This window comes from Psammomys obesus, unplaced genomic scaffold, assembly GCF_907164565.1.
Source record: "Psammomys obesus unplaced genomic scaffold, mPsaObe1.curated_primary_1811, whole genome shotgun sequence".
Classification (NCBI taxonomy): Eukaryota; Metazoa; Chordata; class Mammalia; order Rodentia; family Muridae; genus Psammomys; species Psammomys obesus.
Window position 1 is genome coordinate 17864948 of NW_026596057.1, and position 19149 is coordinate 17884096.

The window sequence follows — 19149 nt, forward strand, 5'->3', positions numbered from 1 at the left end:
CAGAGGCCTGCTTAAAATGTGTCTGACATGTTTACCTTCTTCTCTGCCTTTTTCCCTCCCATTCTCCCTCCCCTCTGTTCCCCTTTTTTTCTGATGTCACACTTTCTTTTCCAGCCCACAGCAGCCTGGAACTTACCATCCTCCTGAGCACAGCCTCCAGAGTGTTAAAGATTATTAGTGAGTCCACTGCAACTGCCTGATACTTTGTTTCAAAAAGATTTACCTGTTAGTTACTTCCTCACAAGACTTCTTCCAGGGAACAACTGCTAGTCAGAGAGCCACAGAGGATGAGGTCAAAGAGACTGGTCTAACTTCAGCCTGGACAGTTAGGCCCAAATGGGTCCCCAGAGACCAGAGTGTTGGCAGTTTTAGGTGTCATGTAGGGCAACAGACACTGACTGTGGATGAGCTTCAAGGCTGGACCATATCAAACAGAGACCACATGATGCTAATCTGTACCTGGCTTTGGAGGTACCGCAGAAACAGGCATGAGGACACCATACACGGGCACGGCTAAGCCTCTTCTAATCTCCTCTCAGTGGGACCCACCCCAGGAGCTCTAGAGCATGCTAGACTGCAGTATTGAGCAGGTGTGAACTGCAGACGTTAATCTGCCAGGCAGACAACCCCTGTTAGAGAGGCGGCCTCAGGAGCACCGGACCCCAAGCTCCCCGACTGGCTCGGAGGTGCTTAGCTCCGGTACTTAATGAATGTTCAATGTGTGAGTGGTCAATGGAGCTATTCAGAAATAACTGCCCGGAGGCAATAACAATGCACTATCTAAAAATACTGCTGAGAAGCAACTGCCAAGGAGCTTACCTGCCCTCCCTCCATAGTGACATTAGATGCTCTCTGTGTATTGGGTATAGGACTTAGAACAGGGAACCACCAAAAGTATCCCAAAGAGCCCTCCAAGCAAGCAAAGACTTCTGTGGGGGGAGAGGGAGATAGCCCAGCCATGGTCTGTCAAGGGTCAGACAGCAAATGCCTGTGGCTATGTGGTCCTTGGAGTTCCGATAGGTTGGTCCCAATGTGGTAGCACAAAGCCGCTTAGACTATGAACCCATGAATGAGCATGGCTGTGTTCAACATGACATCATCTAGGAAATCTGAGGATCACGGTTTGCCAACCACACTCTCACCAGCCCCTCCAACTTCAGATTAGGCAACTAAGGCAAATAGAAGCTGAATGACCTCCCCAAGTACACGAGACTGGCTAATATGTACTCTGACTTGGCACTACAAATACAGATTTATGGACCCTTAGCCAAAAACCGGAGGCTTACTGTCATTCTTCATCATAAACACACAGCCACATAACAAGGCAGGAAGCAAGAGTCCCTCCATCTTGAGTCTACAAAGCATCCAGGCCCTTAATAACACTACTACAGCATGCTCCTGCTACAGCTGCCATTGTCCCTCATCAGTTCCCTCAGCTTCATTTCCCCTCTGAATCCAGATATACTATCTGAGGGCAACTGGTTCTGAGATCCCCCACCCCCACCTCCAAGGAGGCCAAAATCCTGGGGCACTAAAATTCCTGCTGTCAAATGATACAGCCTTTTAATAGAACGCGTGCACACCCAACCATATACCTCCTGTAGTTTAAGACATCTTCAGTTCACTTATAATACTGACTACGATACAGATGTCACATAGTTGTCACACTGTGTTGTTTGGGGAGTAACAGAGAAGTCTGTCCTCCAGACACATTTTCATCGGGCATTTCCAATCTGGGGTCAGCAGAGTCCACAAATGTGAGACCTGTGGATACAGAGGCTCAGCACAGCCTCTCTCTGGGCGGACCTCTAAGCGGACAGCTTATTTGTTAGGAGCAGCCAAGGGGTCAGTCCACCAACCTCTGATCTTCCCAGTTAGAAAGTTCTTTGAGTTCACAATCTGATCCATGTCGGAGCGGATGGTCCCTTCCAGGCCCTTTGTCAGAGCTCTGCACTCCTCCTTCAGGGCACTTAATCCTTCGGAAACCTGATGCTGAACCAGATTGTAGGCTTCCTCCAGGAGCTGCAATGCGGAACAGCACATGATCTATGACTAGCGGAGTAGTTACTGAAGGGAGGAGGGAGGCAAGCCCATCACAGACTCCCACATACACAACACAGAGCACACGTTCAAATTTCAAGTTCAACTCTGTTTAGATTGGTTCTTCTGTCAGTGAGACTGGGTAGCATCAAGATGGACATTTTTTTTTTTTCTGCCTAGGAAGGAATTATTTTAAAACAACACCAAATGCCCTAAAAAAGTAAAGCGATGAGAACGTTCATTCTGACAGCGCAGTTGCAGAGCAACTTTGTCACTTACTCCAAACCAGGCCCTTTTCCTCTCATTCTTCCTCCCCTTCAGTTTAGGCAGCAGGTCGGTCTGAAGGGTTGGCAGGAGCTCCTCCATCACCAGGTTACTCAGGACCTGCAGAGAGGAGAAGCCCGCAGGGCACCAGAAGATGATGGTCAACTAGAGGCCTCACAAAGACACCCCTGTTCTGCGCTACACAGGGAAACAGAGGTGAGAGGGGGCGATGAAGAATGAGAGATCTTGGGTGTTGATGCTGGGGATGGAACTCATGGCTGTGCACATGATCAGAGCAAGAAGTCCTGGTTCACAATCTCAGAGGGAAATACTATCCCTCAACATTCTCGGGGAACAAGTGTCTGCCCTCACCCTCTGTTGCTGTTATCTCAATGGGAAGAAGAGTTTCCTCAAGTTCAAGCTCTTCATGCTCACACTAAAAAGACCTCATGGATTTAGAACGAGAAGAAAACTTTCAGTGGCAGATAGGGCATCCTTAAACGGGAGAATCAAGTCTGAGCACGATGCCCTGAGCCTGCTCCGTGGTCCTGGGACTATCCTTCTTTCTCAGACCTCCACATGTCTCATTCTCCCTACTCCTACTGTTCCCAAACGTGCTCTCCATCCTCTGATGTTTACAAAAAGGAGGAGCAGAGTAAAGCAGAGGTGAGAACCACCGTCAGATCACTTCAAGCCCTCACTGCATGGCCTAGTCCGGCACTGTGTCTTCCATCGTGCTCCTGTGCTGAAGGGGCTGTTGTGGGAGGTAGGGTCAAGGTAATGGACAAAAATGAAGAAGTTCTTCCAGGCGGTTGGCTAAACCTCTGAAGACACCAAGCTTACTAACAGGGGTCCCATAAAGAAGGACAAGGGAGACGCTGATGCTTGCAAGAATGGCAATAGCCTGCAGGAAACAGATGCCAAAACAAACCAGGCGAAGAAAGATGAAGGCACTGTTGATGCTAGAGAGAGAAAGAGAGAGAGAGAGAAGGTAGTTGTGCATGTCTGGAAACTGCCTACTTCGAAATATTTTTAAAAGAAGTTTTATTAAAACAAAGAATTGTGCTGGAAAAGCTTGCATGTGCCTATAATCCCAATACTTAAGAAGTTGAGGCAGGAGGATTGAGCATGCCCAGGTCAGTGGGAGTTACACGGTGAGATTAAGTCTCAAAACCAAAAAGAACCAAGACAAAGCTGCAGAATTGGTTTTCTTTTTTTTAAAGCTTACATTGTTAAGCAAAAGAACATTTCATCATTTCATTGTGTTTTCAAGGGGAGTGGAGTATGTAATTTATAAACATTCTGGATTGCTGTGGGAGGATTTTTTTTCTTTATTGTTTAGGAGGACTGTCTCTTGGCTCCCAAGAGAAGGGATTTCCTTCCAGCGACACACAGCCACCTGCGCTAATGTGTATGGCATAAAAAATGCTCTTCTCTTCTGTCACTCTGCTTTCTGTAGTTAAACCTAGAGACCTGTTAGAACCCGACTCCCCAAACTGGCTACTGTTATGCCGACTTTCCAGCAGTGCCACGAGGACAGAGTCCCTTAAGAGAGCAAGTGGCTCCTTACCTCAGCTTAGATCACCAGATGGATAATTCCACCATTTCCCTGATGCTTCCTGAAAGCCAAGGTGGCCTGCTGAAAATCTGTTCACTAACGCGCTAACGTCAGGTGCCAACCTTTAAGCGTTCCCTGGTGATGGAACGAAGACCTCACTGTGTTCTACAGCAGCGTTCTGCTGCAGTCACACACTTGTGCACTCAAGACGGGAGCCAGAAAGTTGCTCTGGGCTGTTAATTATCCATGTACTGGCTGGAATATTGCAACTGTCTATGAAAAGTATCATTAAGAAATCTGGCTGGGCGCTGTGGCACATGCCTGTAATCCCAGCACTGGGAGGCAGGTGGGTCTCTGTGAGTTCAAGGCCAGCCTGGTCTACAAAGAGAGTCCAGGACAGCCAAGGCCACACAGAGAAACACTGTCTTGGGGAAAAACAAACAAACAAACAAACAAACAAACAAAAAAACTAGACCAAACAAATTTACAAAAGAGTAAAAATAAATAAATAAAAATAAAAACAGAAAGAAATCTGGACCCTGCTAGGCAAACAATAGAAAGGTAAGTTAGTGCCAAATACTACGAAACAATTTGACATTTGTGGGCTAAGCAGAACTAAGGGAACATCGGAAATTTTCAGAGTGCTTTGTAGGGACGTTCCCAAATCTATCCTAAAATTTTTTGCCGATCAATGCTCACGTTCCCTTGGATCTGAGCAGTACTCCATGTGTCCACTCATAATGCCCCCACCCTTCTTTCTCTGCCCCTGGCCCTGACTTGGGGTAGCTCTGCTGCTCAGAGTCACTTAACCAGGAGTCTACCAGGATCACAGCTCAGCAGCTATAGCAGGCTGCAGACTAAGCTCTGCAAAAAGGCAAGGACAACGTTGGTGAGAATGGCATCATGCAGCAGAGCAGAGGATCACTCCAGACAGCTGGTCTATGAAGTTGAAATAATATTTATCCAAAACAACTGACCTCCTCCTTCTCATAAAAATTCAAATTACACTTTGGGAATTAAGGAAGTTCTCTCTGAGCTCACTGGTCAGCCACAAGAGAGTGGAAACCCTCATAAGCTCATGGGCCTTGGCCTTTCTCCAGGCTCCATTATGGAGGGGTGTGACGAGCTAGCTGGACTGAACAAGCTGCTCCCTCAGCCAGTGGGCTCCGGGGAAAGCTGCTAGGCTAGGCTCAGTCTGAAGGACTGCCATCTGCTTCACTGTGGACCCACCTCGCAGGATGAAGGAGATTCACAGGTCTTCAAAGTTCACTAATAGGCTTGTGTTTATCTTTCTTAATCATTCTCTGTGGCCAACTGAGAGATGAATTGCTGTTTTCTGGGGAACCTAAGCAGAAGCTTGACGTAGGCAAACATTATGGAAATCATCAGGTTCAGCCATTCGATTCACTGGATAACTAATGTTCCACAGGCCACAATCCTACGCAGGTTAGTTCGTTCTTGTTTGGAACCTATGTCCAAGACTTACAGAGTACGTCATGAGGAGAGCGAGCTAAGAGGAATGGAGGCTAAAGCAAAACTTAATGAGAACTGCTGTCATGGTTGAAAAGCCTTGCACTCAAGAAACACAATTACTCTAATTTGTCCTGCAGAGACTGGATTGGCTTTGAGCTTGAGTGTGAATGGATTTGAGAAGACACACATGTTATACACAAAGACCAAAGAAAACCAACATTCCATTTGGGTGGGCTTGCAGTTTTCCTCCGGACTTTCCCACACAATGTTCCAAGAAATTTGCTTCTATGTTACAACTTAGAGACTTGAAAAGAAAATATGTCTGGGGGGGAAAAAAAAGAAAAAAAGAAAGACGGGGAAGAGAGGCTACAAGGGTGGTGGGCTGGCAGGGGTTGGGAATAACCCTGAAGCTGGCAGAGCCCATGGTGCCAAAGGTCAACCACATCTCATGCCAACACCGTCTCCCTCGTCCTCTCACTTCAGCTCCCTCTTCATCCTGACATCACTTTGTGCCTCTTCTTACTGCTCTGGTGTTGCCTGCCCTGGCCAGCCTTAAACAACAGAGAAGCCTGTGTGCTTCTGGGGAAAAGTAGTTAATCTAATAAATAAATATAATAATGAAGATTCTCTGATCTCCCTGGAAAACAGGATGCACTGAGGTTTACCATAAGGACCCTAAAAATTACAATCTTTTTTTTTTCTTTCTGTTTTTTTGAGACAGGGTTTCTCTGGGTAGCCTTTGCTGTCCTGTGCTTGCTTTGTAACCAGGCTGGCCTCAAACTCACAGAGATCTGCCTACCTCTGCCCCTCTGAGTGCCCCTCTGGGATTACAGGCATGCATCACTGCGCCCAGCTTAATTTTGTATTTTAAAAAGAAGAGAAGACGGTAGGAAATTTTAACTGCTGGAAAGTGGGGATGAAAATTCCATCACACATGTAAGAAACAAAATGTGTCATCACATTAATCAAAATGAACAAACCAAGCAGGGCACGGTGGTGTATGACTCCATTAGATGACTAAGGAAGCTAAGGGAGGCAGGGCAAGATCGCTGAGGTCACACCACTGGGCTTCCCTTCGGCTTGGAAGCTGTGAGGGGGGTGAGGCTAAGAAAGGCTCCCTTCTGAGGGCAGGGCCCATGTCCTTTGGTCACTGGGACCAAGGAACACCCTGTGTTACTGAAGGGCTACTGAAGGTGAGTGTATCAATTCAGAGGATCACAGTGAAGATCTCTTAAATGAAGATTAGTCTATAAGGAGCAGACAAGGCTTCAAACATGGGAAGTATTCAGGTCTTAGAAGCAGGCAGCACTGTTCCTGCCTGTTCTCACCCACCTGGTAATTTAAAAGGAAATAATAAATACACCTGTACATGCAGCTACCTGACATTTTTGCAGCCTGTCCTCTCTCAGGATTTCATGTGATAGAGCTCATGGCTCATATTGACACGAAGAAAATACGTTGATGCTTTTACCAGCATACAAATATTTTCACCTTAACAGTCTGCCAGGCAAGTTATTCCGAGACATGGCTCTGCCTGGAGCTTTGCCTAAAATAACCATCGCCACAAAGCCCTGCCATACTTGTGTAAGTCATTCCTACTAAGAGAACATGCAGCTCTCCTGCATTTTATGTAGCACTGAGCACATGCTGGCCTAGAGGAAAAGGTAGACAGAAAACACACACAAAGCACTCAAAAGAAACACCCAAGAAAAGATCTACTAAATTCTTGTTTTCATTGTAAAGGAATGTGAACTGACATAATATTAAGATTTTTTTTGTTTTTTGTTTTGTTGTTTGTTTGTTTGTTTTGAGACAGGTTTTCTCTGTTTAGCCTTGGCTGTCCTGGCTTTGTAGACCAGGCTGGCCTCAAACTCACCTCTGCTGCCTTACCAAGTGCTGGGATTACAGGCCTGTGCCACTCTACCCAGCTGTGATTAAAATTTTAAGTGAAAGAAAATACAGAGCAAGTGGCATAGCCAAACTCCCAGAGACAATAACTATGTCAGGCTATCCCCCTGGTTAATGTTAGTCTCCTGAATCAGGGGCAAACAACAGCTTTCCTCTGTCACCTGTCCACTCACATATAGCCCTGAAACCATCATCTGTACAGGCAGGAACCATCCTCTCACGTGAGCTCAAAGCACAAGCGCCCAGCACAAAGCCTGGTATAGAACGGACACTCTGAGTTACTGAATGCATAAGACTGCACAAGTCACTTGGCCATTTTCTATGCCTCCCAGTTTCCTCATACAAACTTTCCTTCCCACTCCATGAGACTGTCAAGACAGACTTAGGATTTGAACACAGGTCTCTCTACTAAATATCTGTTACTATATGTTGTCTATTTGCTAGGCTAGTCAGTATCAAATGCTTCCGCTTCTTATGCTTTGGGTTTTCTTTGGGGCAAAAAGTATTGTTAATCTTTCATCTTTTCAAAGTTTTAAATGGATGCACTTCTGCAAAGTATTCAAGACTAAGAACTGTTTGAAATTCTGAAGTGTTCTTGGGTTGGGATGTACAAATATACGTGTGGATGTGTACATACACACTCAACACAGAAAGGGGAGGAGCCTCTGGCACTCTAAAACGATAACAAAGAACACTTAGCCTGATCACTGTGAGCCAACTCTGGCATTTACAGATTTAGCGGCCGCACAGAAGCGTCGTGGGCTGAAGGCCTCCTGAAGGCCAGGTCTAATGGTCTTCGTATTAGGTACCCAACGGTGACTCACTGACTAAATGCTTTTAGGCAGCTGGGGGAAATTGGGAACCACATCTTCTATTTGTGCAACTTTCTGCATATTGTTCACTAAGTGGCCCTGACCTCCTACCACACAGATAGAGAGAAGAACCATAGCTCTGAGCCCCTCATTACCTGGACTTCATCCCCAGTGATCATTTCCCATGAGCCATAGTGACCCTTCTCCTGCCGGAAGAACTGGACAGCTTCTAAAAAGGCTTGGGCTTCAAATGTCGTCTGCTTCATGTAATCTAAAAGAAAGAAAAGGGACACTTAATAAAGACAAATGCTATTTTGCATTTTCCCTCCTGTGGTTCTTGAAGTGTGATGGGCCGAGGAAGTAACATTTTCTATTATCAGGCATGAAACCACGAGGACAGAGAATGCTGAGTGAGCAGTCCATCAGGAGCTCATTTGTAGGCATATGTCACATTGCTTACTCGCCTCCCAAGCTGATAATTCTATCACTTTACTGAGCAGAGTGGTCAGGACCACCATCGCTTTCCTCTCCCTTTCTCTCTCCTTCTCCCTCACTTCAAATGCTTTCCCTGGGTACCCAGTAACTATCTGCCACCCAAACCAAATCTCTCACAGGAGCCATCCATTGTGATGCAGCTGAACCCAAACTAAAGTCCAGTTTCTTTGTGAACTGATACCAGCCCCTTCTGTCAAAAGCATGGCTACACAGTATGCTAATTTATGCAAATGAAAATGGTAATTGATGACACATAGCAAATCACCTATTTCATTGAGAACTGACAAAAATCCCAGAGGAAAGTATTGTCATCACCTCGTTTGACAGATGAGGCTGACAAGGCAAAGAAAGCTGAATGAACTGCCTAAGGTCATAGAGACAGAGAGTGGAGGACCCAGGTGAGAAGGCATCTGACTCCACATCCTACCTTTTCCCTCCAAAGATACTGCCTTTTAATGGTGTCATATCTGAGCAATAACATATCACCAGAAAGGAATGGCTGTCCAGCCCAGGGATTTAAGGTATAAAGAAGGCAGCTAGGACTGAATAACCTGCCCGGGAGCCCATAAATCATATTATGTGTCTTCCTGCTGGGCTGTGGTGCACTTGGGTAAGTAGATCTCTGTGAGTTCGAGGCCAGCCTGGCCTACAGAGTGACTTCCAGGACATCCAGAGCTACCCAGAGAGACCCTATCTTGAAAAAACAGACACACACACACACACACACACACACACAGAGAGAGAGAGAACATTTTATGTGCCTTCCTTCACAGCACATTAAACCAGCTTGTGGTCTTTCCCTTGGGGTTTGCTGAGGGACTCTCGCTGAAGCCCAGCCTGGCCTGGAACTCACAATCCTGTCCCAGCCCCCCTGCTGCTAGATTACAGGCATGTGTCACCACACCAGCTGAAACTAGTCTTGGAGGAGGAAAAGGATAACAGAATTGTTGAGATTTTGATGTGGGAAATGAACTTCAAAAGTAATCTTGGACCAGCAAGATGGCAGTGGTTCTCAGCCTTCCAAATGCTTTAATACAGTTCCTCATGTTGTGATGACCCCCAGCCATAAAATTATTTTTGTTGCTACTTCATAACTGCCATTTTTGCTACTGTTACGAACTGTAAAGTACATAGTTTTGCAGATGGAGGTTTGCTGACAGGGTCATGACCTCCAGGTTGAGAACCTCTGGCTTAGAGGGTAACCGTGTTTGCTGCCAAGCTTGAGGACCTGAGTTCAGTCCCTGAGACCTACTCGGTTGAAGGAAAGAACCACCTCTTGCAAGGTGTCCCCTTACCTACATCATGGCATATACACATTCACACATAAGTACAAAATCAATCAATCAATCAATCAATCAATCAATCAATCAATATAATTAAAATTTAAAACTAATCGAGCCAGGCACTTCTGAAAGTACAGCCCATTTAGCATGCACTGGTCCTAAATTTGCTTAAGCTTCATGCCCAGGCACACACCACACACACACACACACACAGGCACACAGACAGACATACACACAGAGATATACACAAACACACAGATATACACACAGAGACATACACAAACACACAGACACACACAGACATGCACACAGAGGCATACACAAGCACACAGACACACACAGACATGCACAGACACCTAATCAAATCATCAAGAGATCCGCTCCTAGCAAGGGGAAATGAAGGGATGTACATGGCAAGCTTCCACTACACTATGGCATGCAGCTGTCTCGCTAGAAACTATAATCTACATGTGGAGACGCTATTAGAATAAAGGCAGCGGATTCACTGCAGGACGGGTGGCATCAGAGCTCTAGACCAGCAGAATTACCCAAAGTTAAATGGTTGTCACAGGGACGGGGCACAACTTAAGGGAATCAATCTTCCCTGGCAGGTGATAACCAACTAAGAGATGTGATTACCTCCTATGAGGTTTACTGGGTTATAAAGCACCAGGCACTTAAAAGAGAAAACACAGAGCAGGATAGCAGCTACAAGAGTTAAGCATTCTTCACAGTGAGAGGACCATGGAGCAAGCTCAGGAGTGACACCTTCAAAATCACGGAGAACTGCCATCTCTAACATCAACACAGAGATTTGCTCCAAAATGGAAAATTGGAAAAAATGGCCCATCCCAACAAATCAAGTTTTTAAATTGAAGTATCATCTTTCTTGTTATTTTTCTTGGCTTGGCAGCTCATTCAGTGTTTAACCTCAGAGGATTAGAGAATGAAAATTAAGGTTGTGCTATAACATTGCCAACACCAGCCTCGGTCCTCTCCCCGCAGTGGGAGTGTGATACGGGGGGCTCAGCACACTAGGGGTGGGGGGCTGGACAGAGTGAGATGGAAACTGTAATTACCAAGTGGAGATTCAAGATGACTCATGCACTCTTATTTTTAACATCTGTTTTCATTTCCAATCCAAGGAAACGAAGAGATGGGAGAAAATGTGACTGTATTTGGATGGGGTGAATATGGCCAGATCTGCCAGCCAAGGAATGAAGGTTTAAATTCCTCAGTGCTCCACAGGCAGCAGAACTTCTCTTCCTTCTTCCCCCGCTGACCTCAGTAACCAGAGGAGATATTTTATGTCCTGCCCCCTGCCTTCTATGTCTCTATCAAACCAAACTGACATGGATACTGATGAGTACCCTGCTAAAGATCTTTGGGGGATGGAAGGAAATAGGATTCAGAGAGAATGATATTAGCATTAGACAAAAGACAAAATGCCAGAAAGGTGGCAAGCATGTAAGAATATAGGAATGAGGCAGAGAAGAAAGGGATAAGGAACCCAGTGGGCTGCAGAAGCCACAGCCAGTCAGAAAGGGTATCCAGAGGGACAAAGGACTCTTACCATTAGGACAAATGAAATTTCAGTTTTCCCCTTCCTATAGAGGGAGAAAGATCTATGTCACCGATTTGTTGTTGGATTTTCAGCGTAGAAGCTAATTAAACAAAACTGACTTAAAAACTTGGAGAAGAAATCTGCCACAGAATAAGTTTCCCTGCGACTGTCTGCTCTGGAGATCATAAACAAAACTCAAAAGGCAATCTCCAGCTCGGTAAGCAAATGGAGAACGAAGTTTGCCAAAGACAGGGCTGTACAGTGTGGTGGTAACACGACCTCCGTTTCTCTTCAGTTGTTTGCAGAGGCAGAGCTGAACTCAGTGCAGGTGTGTGAGAGAGCAAATTACCAGTTATTTGATCAGCTTCCTGGCTGAGTTCTCAAGAGAACACGCAGCAGCCTGGCAACCGCCACCCTTTCTCCTGCCAATAAGCAAACCAAGGAGTTCAGTGGCCTTGGGGGCCTTCCTGCTGTCCCATGAAGCTTTCCCTCTGCAGGAAGACTTATGGCAGGTAGCGAGCAGGCCGGAATTTCCTTTTTCCACATACTGTAACTTTAAGACCATACAAGGGGCCAGATGGACCAGGGAGCAACTGAGCCATTTGTTAAAGCCAGATGAAGAAGCTGGGGGGTGGGGGTGGGGGCTGAGAGGAGTTAATTTCTTAGCTGAAGGTCACACAGCTGGTCAGAGTTAGAGCCAAGTGGCTCTGGCGTGTCCTGTGTGGCGTTGGCATTCACGATTTACTTAAATCAAAGACTATGAGAATCAGGAGTGATCTTAACGGTCGCTGACTGTGAGTTCTTTTTCAGTGCTCAGAACCTTCAGAATGCCAGAGCCATGCTCTCTTGGCCTTGGCTCAAATTGTCCTAGTGACAGAAAGCTCAGAATTTAATGAAATGGTTCTTTCTGCTTCTGCACTGCTCTAATCACTTTAGTATTTAATTTCCCCCCTTCTTTCCAGCCAGTATGTTTCCATGCACACACACGCAAGCACATAAGCACATGAGCACACGCACGCACGCACGCACGTACCTGTGCGCGCACCACCCAATTTCCCTCTTACAGAGTAAATTAGTTGTCATTCTGCCCCTTTCACATGGTAGGGTTAAATTCCAGGCATCCATGGAGGGTACTGATTTTCCTTCAAGCACTCTTTAAACAACTTACCCTTTGGATCTTTTTAATTTGACGCTTTTTTTTTTTTACTCCTCAGTGATGGCCTTTAATTTATCATCCTCTTGGCTGTAGCGCTCACCCCAATACATGGAATATTCTCCTGCCCCCTTTCTGGTTTCTTCTTTAATGCGGCCACTGCATCCGGGTGACTCATGCCTTTCTCGAAATGCAATAAAATCCATAAACTTTTTTTTTTTTCATGTGAGACGCTTGCCAACGTAAGCGGCTCCTAATTTGCGCTTCTACTTTTTGATTTTAGGACAGCCTTTAAAGCTTATCCATACGAAGACAACTTGCTGCGATCAGCCTCACTTGCCAAACCATTTGAAAACTGTAATTCTATCCCATACATCTTATCACCCAAGTACCAGAAAAATTTGCTAGATTTGCCTTCTTTTTGTCTATCCAATTCGACGGTAAAACATTCATAAAGTCCAGGGCGCAGACAAACGCTGGGAAACTAGAAGCATTTTAGGAGACATGTGGGAGACACATTGTAGCCATTCATTCAACACTCAGAATCCCCAGGGCCAAGAAATGTCTAGGAATGCACTTGCTCTCCCTGCTGTCTCCCCAGGTCCTCATCCGCGCAGCTGCATGGAAAACTCATATTTGAGAGAGATGATTAAGGATTTTGCAAGGGAAACTTTGTTTTCCTGGGCCTCTTGGGGACAGTTATTCAGCAGGCCAGCCAGAGAGACATCATTTTTGTTTTTTTCCACGTGTACAGATTTACAACATGCCTGAGTTAACCGAAACCCCAGAGCTCGCAGGCCTGTAGAGTTGGTATATGCCGTGATGCCTTGTAATTCTGTCTTATGGATAACCTACACCAAGTCCTGCTAACTGATCTGCCTGGTGATTTGGGCGGGTTATGTAACAGCATTCCCCAGGCTGCTGCGGTTCCCTTACCACAGACTCTTCTAAACTATCCTCAATGGCACTTCCCAGTGGCCTGCTGGGCAAGTTCCAGTGAGGAGGACGCTTGCCCTAGTGTTTTATCTAGAACAAGGATGAGAAGATGGCCACGCTCTATTGAGTCAGAGTCACTGCTGTGAATTAGAAAGTGTCTCATAAAACCCTCACCTTGCAAAAGATTAGGAGCAGAGCTTCAGAGTTAGGTTATGGACAAGAAAGGCACACCCACCTCCAAATCCCTTTTTTTTTTTTTAACCCTTTGTGGTTTACTGCTTCAGAACTACTTTGAGATAATTTTGGGGTCATACACTATTATGTAACATAACATATTCTATCAATACATATCGTGTGTGTGTGTGTGTGTGTGTGTGTGCATGCTGTGGCTTAATGTAATTTTCATGGGGTAGTTCATTGTAAAGTTTGGAATCATATGATTCAGGACTTTGGTGACATGGCAGGAGTTATCTACCCTAAACTCGTCATTTCACAGCTGTTCAGTCATGGTCTAAGCAGACCATGAATTTACCTTACTAAAGTTAAAGCCACGTAAATAGAAGTGTCCTCAGTAGAATTAATAATGGCCGCTGTTCATGCTAATAAAATGACAGTGAGCGGTTTTTTTGTTTGTTTGATTGTTTTGTTTTCTTTAAAAACTATTTATATGTGACTACACTAAATAAATACCCAATGCTACATCAAAGGGGCCAACCTCAGGTACCGAGAAGAAACTTCTAAATTAGCAAACATGCCTGAAACACATCTTAGAAAACCTTCATAAGTCTACTACTCACATCATACACGTGCGAGTTAGTAGACACGGACATGTTGGGCATAGAAGATGAACATGTCAGGAATACATGTACACATTTCAGAACTCCAGTGTTGGTTGCTCTGGGTGAGAACACAAAAACTCCGTGGAGGCGACAGAGCACTTCTCAACAAATGCAAAAAAAAAAAAAAAAAGTCTAGTGAAGAAACACTGTTTTGAGAAAACGTTTAACCGCACTGAAGAAAAGCACACCGATGAGTCATGAGCAGTCATCTCATGAATTCTTGACTTGTCAATAAAGACTGTCAACAGAGAAAAGGAAATGGTGGTCTCCAGAAGAAGTAAAGGCAGGCCGGCCTCATTTCCTTCAGATAAACATATCAGATAGGCTGGTTAGAAGGCTGTTGAGGACATCCTGTATCTAGATTTTAGCAAGGCACTCACCAGCGGCTTGCATGGTTTTGATTGGCACACTGAAGAAGTTCAGGTTGGCTGATAATGCAAATGGACTGAGCAAAACCCATTAAAATAAATGATGAGTGCTTGTTAAAGAGCGGAGGCTATTGACGTCACAGAGGGAAATCTGAAGAGTACCTTCACGCGTTGTTGATTCCTTGGAAATGTATACATCTATCTACATAATACATTAACTATCAAATCTTGTTTACCTATTCACATACCACAAACTGGGGGTAGGCCCTGAGGATATAAAGACAAAATGGAGAAAGTTTTTAACTCCAAGGTCTCCACAGTCTACTAGGCTACAGAATCTGAATCTGTAAAATAAAACATAATAAGAAGAAATCAATTTAAAACTTAATTCCAAAAACAACCACAAAATTATTGGCGCACGTTCCACACACCTTGTAGGTTCACATCAAGAGACCAGCTAAGTAAATTCTTTCTGTGAAATTCTTGTCTGTAAGTTCTCTTGCATTTCTGGCATGTTGTATGTATGTGCACATTTGAACATTGTACAAGAAGATGAAATTCTATCCTCAGACACACACTATTCCGCCACTTAAGGTATGTCATTGTGAAGTGCTAAATTCGAAGACTGCTCTTAAGCCTGGGTTTCCCTGTATCTGTGAGTCAGAGGTCTAATGCGTCATCTACAAAGCAAGTGAGGTTGGGCTTTAGATGTGTGGGTTACAGCAAACACGGTGGATTCTGAGATTTTCTCCCCCACACTTATCACGCTGTACGATCTCTCTTGCAGAGCACCCAAATAGGTTGCAAATATTTTAAAGGAAAGAAAAACAAGGGCAGAGGATTTCTGAATTTGACGAAAATAATGCAGATATCCCACAGCCTTGGAGGGAGAAACCCAGAAGGAAGGGATCCTTGTGAATGAGAAGATTCGAAGTAAGAAGAGCTTTCGGCCTTGCTGTATGCAGATTCAGATCCTGGAGTCAGGATGGCAAGATTAGACAGAGTGTGGCTGACTCGAACTCTAACACCTAGGCTTATCTCAAAGTGAAATACGTCCCAGAAAGATGTCAAATGTTCTCCAAAAAACCGACGCTGTGTCACTGCTGAGTAATTTAGTAGACGACTTACTCAGATCGCTTTGGTGAATCCTCTGTGGCATCACAGTCTCCCCAGCACAGCCTTTATCATTTTATAGCTCCTACGAGCATGTCAGACATGCCTCTCCTTTATCCAGGAGGCTCTGAGAAGATAAAGGCCGCTGTCTGTATTAATCAAGGCTTCTTCAATCCCTAGTGCACAGGATTTATCAAATGATCAAAGAAAGAAGGGAAGAAAGGGATTAAAGTGGTTGAGGGAATATCAGATTAAACCTCCTGTAAGGTTCCGTCTAATCTGAAATTTCATGGTTACAATCAAAACCCAAGAGATGAAGATAATGAGATTGTCTTAATGAGTCCCTCCCTTACGTTCTAAAGAGCTGCAGAGGGAATACAACTCTACCCTAGAGCCCTCCCCCACCCCCAAATGTCAGTAAGCATCAATGTACCCTATGTGACTTGTTCAATAAATTGCTGAGCGAGACACTCCCACAAGTCTGGCTCAGTGGACCTGAAATGGGGCCAAGAGTTTGCATATCTAATCAGCTTCTGGGCAGTGCTCATGCTGCAGGCTCAGGACACACTTAGAGAAGGATCCTGCTGTAGCGCTGGGTGTGTGATTCTGATACATCAGAAGCGCCAATGGTTAATAAGCCCCGGCTGTAGTCTAGCATGTCTGGGATTAGAGCCACGGTGATCTGCACCGGTGGATGGGGGAGGGGCGGGGATACACAGAGGAAATAGAAAATGGTGATGCTCGAATCTGTAGGGTCTTGACAACCTTGTTCCCCCATCAGCATCTTAAGAAGCGTCCTTTTTGTCGGCGGCTCATCCACTTAATACAATGAAAACTTGTAGTTACCAAAGTAAGATTTTAAAAACTGGTACAAGAACAGGATTTATCTGAGAATATGGAGAAAAATGGTAACCACTTGGGAAGGGTCAAAAGGCACATTTCTAAACCCATTAAGAGTCTCTTGGCTCTTTTCAGACACAGTCACTGACTGGACATAAATCCTCAGATACAACCCTGGTTAATTTCATTTCCCCTTTTTGTGTGTGCAGTGGATGTGTGCTTGCTATTCTGTATGTGATAGCCTTCTCTTCTCTAGGACAAATGATCTTAATTTCCTTTGCTTTAACTTTTTCCTTCAAAGCCTTAAAAAATAAAAATGACCCATGTCCAGCCTTGTCCAAAACTGAGGATATTGTCACTAGTTTCCTCTTTCTGAATACTACGAAATCCTCTGTGGTCTCAAGGTGAGATGCACTGAAATGTTATCCCTGGCCATGAGTTCATTTATTACACTATGGGACTTGACTACCTGGATAGAGTGAGGCCAATAGGATAATGACAGAATCAGTAACTTTCTGTGGACCCAGGCCAAACAGAGATGGCTGTAGGAGCAGGGTTGTGTCCCAAGCCAGTAAGTTCAAAACTGGCACTCAAGATACCAATGAACTGTTCTCGAAGAATGATGCCTCCAAATGTCAGGAAACCAAATGAAAATGACTTCATTCCCCCTTTAAAAGCTGAGTTCCAAAGTGTCTACCATCAGATGTTTTACAGCCAGGTATGATGCACACCCTCAGGCTGCTTGTCAGCCCTAATCATAGAAACTGAGTCATGTGCCTCTCTGTGCCATTTCAGGAAGTGCTGTGGCTAACTCCCTACAGGCCAGCCTTCCCCACGCAACCTGGACAAAACATAACACACGGCTGTGCTTTTAAATAAATAAGGAAGATGCCCTCCTGGTCACAGACTTGTCCATAGTCTTATTAGAACTTTATTTGGTTCCTGGATGTGGCTACTTACGAACTAGTATAATGTGTCCCAATAGCACAGGACATATGAAAGGGACTCCTCCCATCTGAGTCTATGGACAGCCTTCCCTTGTGAACCCAGAATACCACAGTCTTAACCACACAGAAGCAGGCAGTAAGTGACCAGACCAGGTCAACCTCAGAGAACGAATTGCTGCACGAGCTGCCATCCCTCCATCAAATCCCAGCCGGACACACCCACAGGGTCCAGCATGTGTTTGATGCTGCTATCTGGCAGTACTCCAAGCATCGTCATTACCCGTGATTAATAGCCACCTCTACCTTGAACTTATCAGATTTTACAGTTTACAACATCTCATTTGATTCCCATAGCAATCTCACGAGGCAGGCAAGTCAGATGTAATCATTCTAAGGTAAAAAATGGGAAAAGCTAAAAAGCAAAGAAATTTATATCCTTGCCCAGGGTCATAGCAATAAATAACTCATTCTATCAGGCCATCGAGTGAGAATAAGAATAATAGGCAGACAATGAGTTTCTAGTCTGATGTAGGCTAAACTTCAAAATGGACCTAACCATACTTAAAACTTCTAACTATGGTCTAGCTTACCTAGAGTAATAAATTTCATTTCCTTATTTATAACTTTCTCCCAAAGACCTAAAAATTCAATGGAGCCATTGAATTTTTTGTCATTCCTTCTTAAGGAATGACAGCCCAAGTGCCTGACCACATTTCACCTGCTCTCAGTAGGAAAGCGAGAACATGGACTAATTCATGGTGTCCTTCTTAGGTTTGAAGGGACTGTAAACTAGTCAGGGCTCAAGTTCTTAGGGACCAGGTCATTTTAAAATAATGGGAACCCCGGCAATCACGAACCAATAAAAATACTGTCTACATTCCTGACCTATGATGAGGAACAAACACTGCCAACATAGTAGTGTTTAATTTCTGGTTTAGCTGATCCCACACAGCATACCAATTTTCATAACTGCTTTAAGCCAAAAGACGCTTGGCAAGCATTTCACCACTGTGGGTTTTGAGGGCCTGGGGCTCTGTGTCAGTATGTGTTGTCTCACAAAGTAGCCACTTAATACGGCCTTACACTTGGGCTCAACTCTATGATTTGTGAAAACTTTAAGCACTTGAAGATATCTTCAGGAAAGGCCAAAGGTGTTTTGTTAAATAACTAACTTACAGCAAGTTAAGGCAAAGCAAAATAGAATTCCTCACTGGAATGGGATGACTAAAGTCACAACAGCTAAGCTGGGAGGGTCATGACAAATAGGATTTAATTGCCAAAGTTATAAAATTATATACCCATGCTGATTTAGCAATGTAAAACATACAGTGACTGAAAGAAAATAAGTAAGAAATGAAGAGAGTTATAGGGAACTTTGTATTTCCGACTTAACATCTATAAAACGTATTAACTGTCCTTTGGAAAACACATGCCAATTTTAAAAACACTTAAAACCTGCTAGGCACCCTCAGGAGGCTAAGGCCAGAAGACTGCTGAGCATGGGAGGCCAGTGTGGGCTGCATGGTGAGTTCCAGGCCAGTCTGGGCTAGACTGAG

At 44.6% G+C, this 19149-nt stretch overlaps 1 protein-coding gene across 1 annotated transcript in view; it reads right to left on the minus strand.

Annotated features, from left to right (window-relative positions):
* Positions 1-19149, minus strand: part of Niban1 (niban apoptosis regulator 1) — a 146116-nt gene that overhangs the window by 23639 nt on the left and 103328 nt on the right. The window contains exons 6-8 of the mRNA XM_055624570.1: positions 8211-8326; positions 2320-2424; positions 1860-2022 (exon numbers count right to left, since the gene is read on the minus strand). Of these exons, the coding sequence (XP_055480545.1) occupies positions 1860-2022; positions 2320-2424; positions 8211-8326 (384 nt within the window). The remainder of the gene's footprint in view (positions 1-1859; positions 2023-2319; positions 2425-8210; positions 8327-19149) is intronic.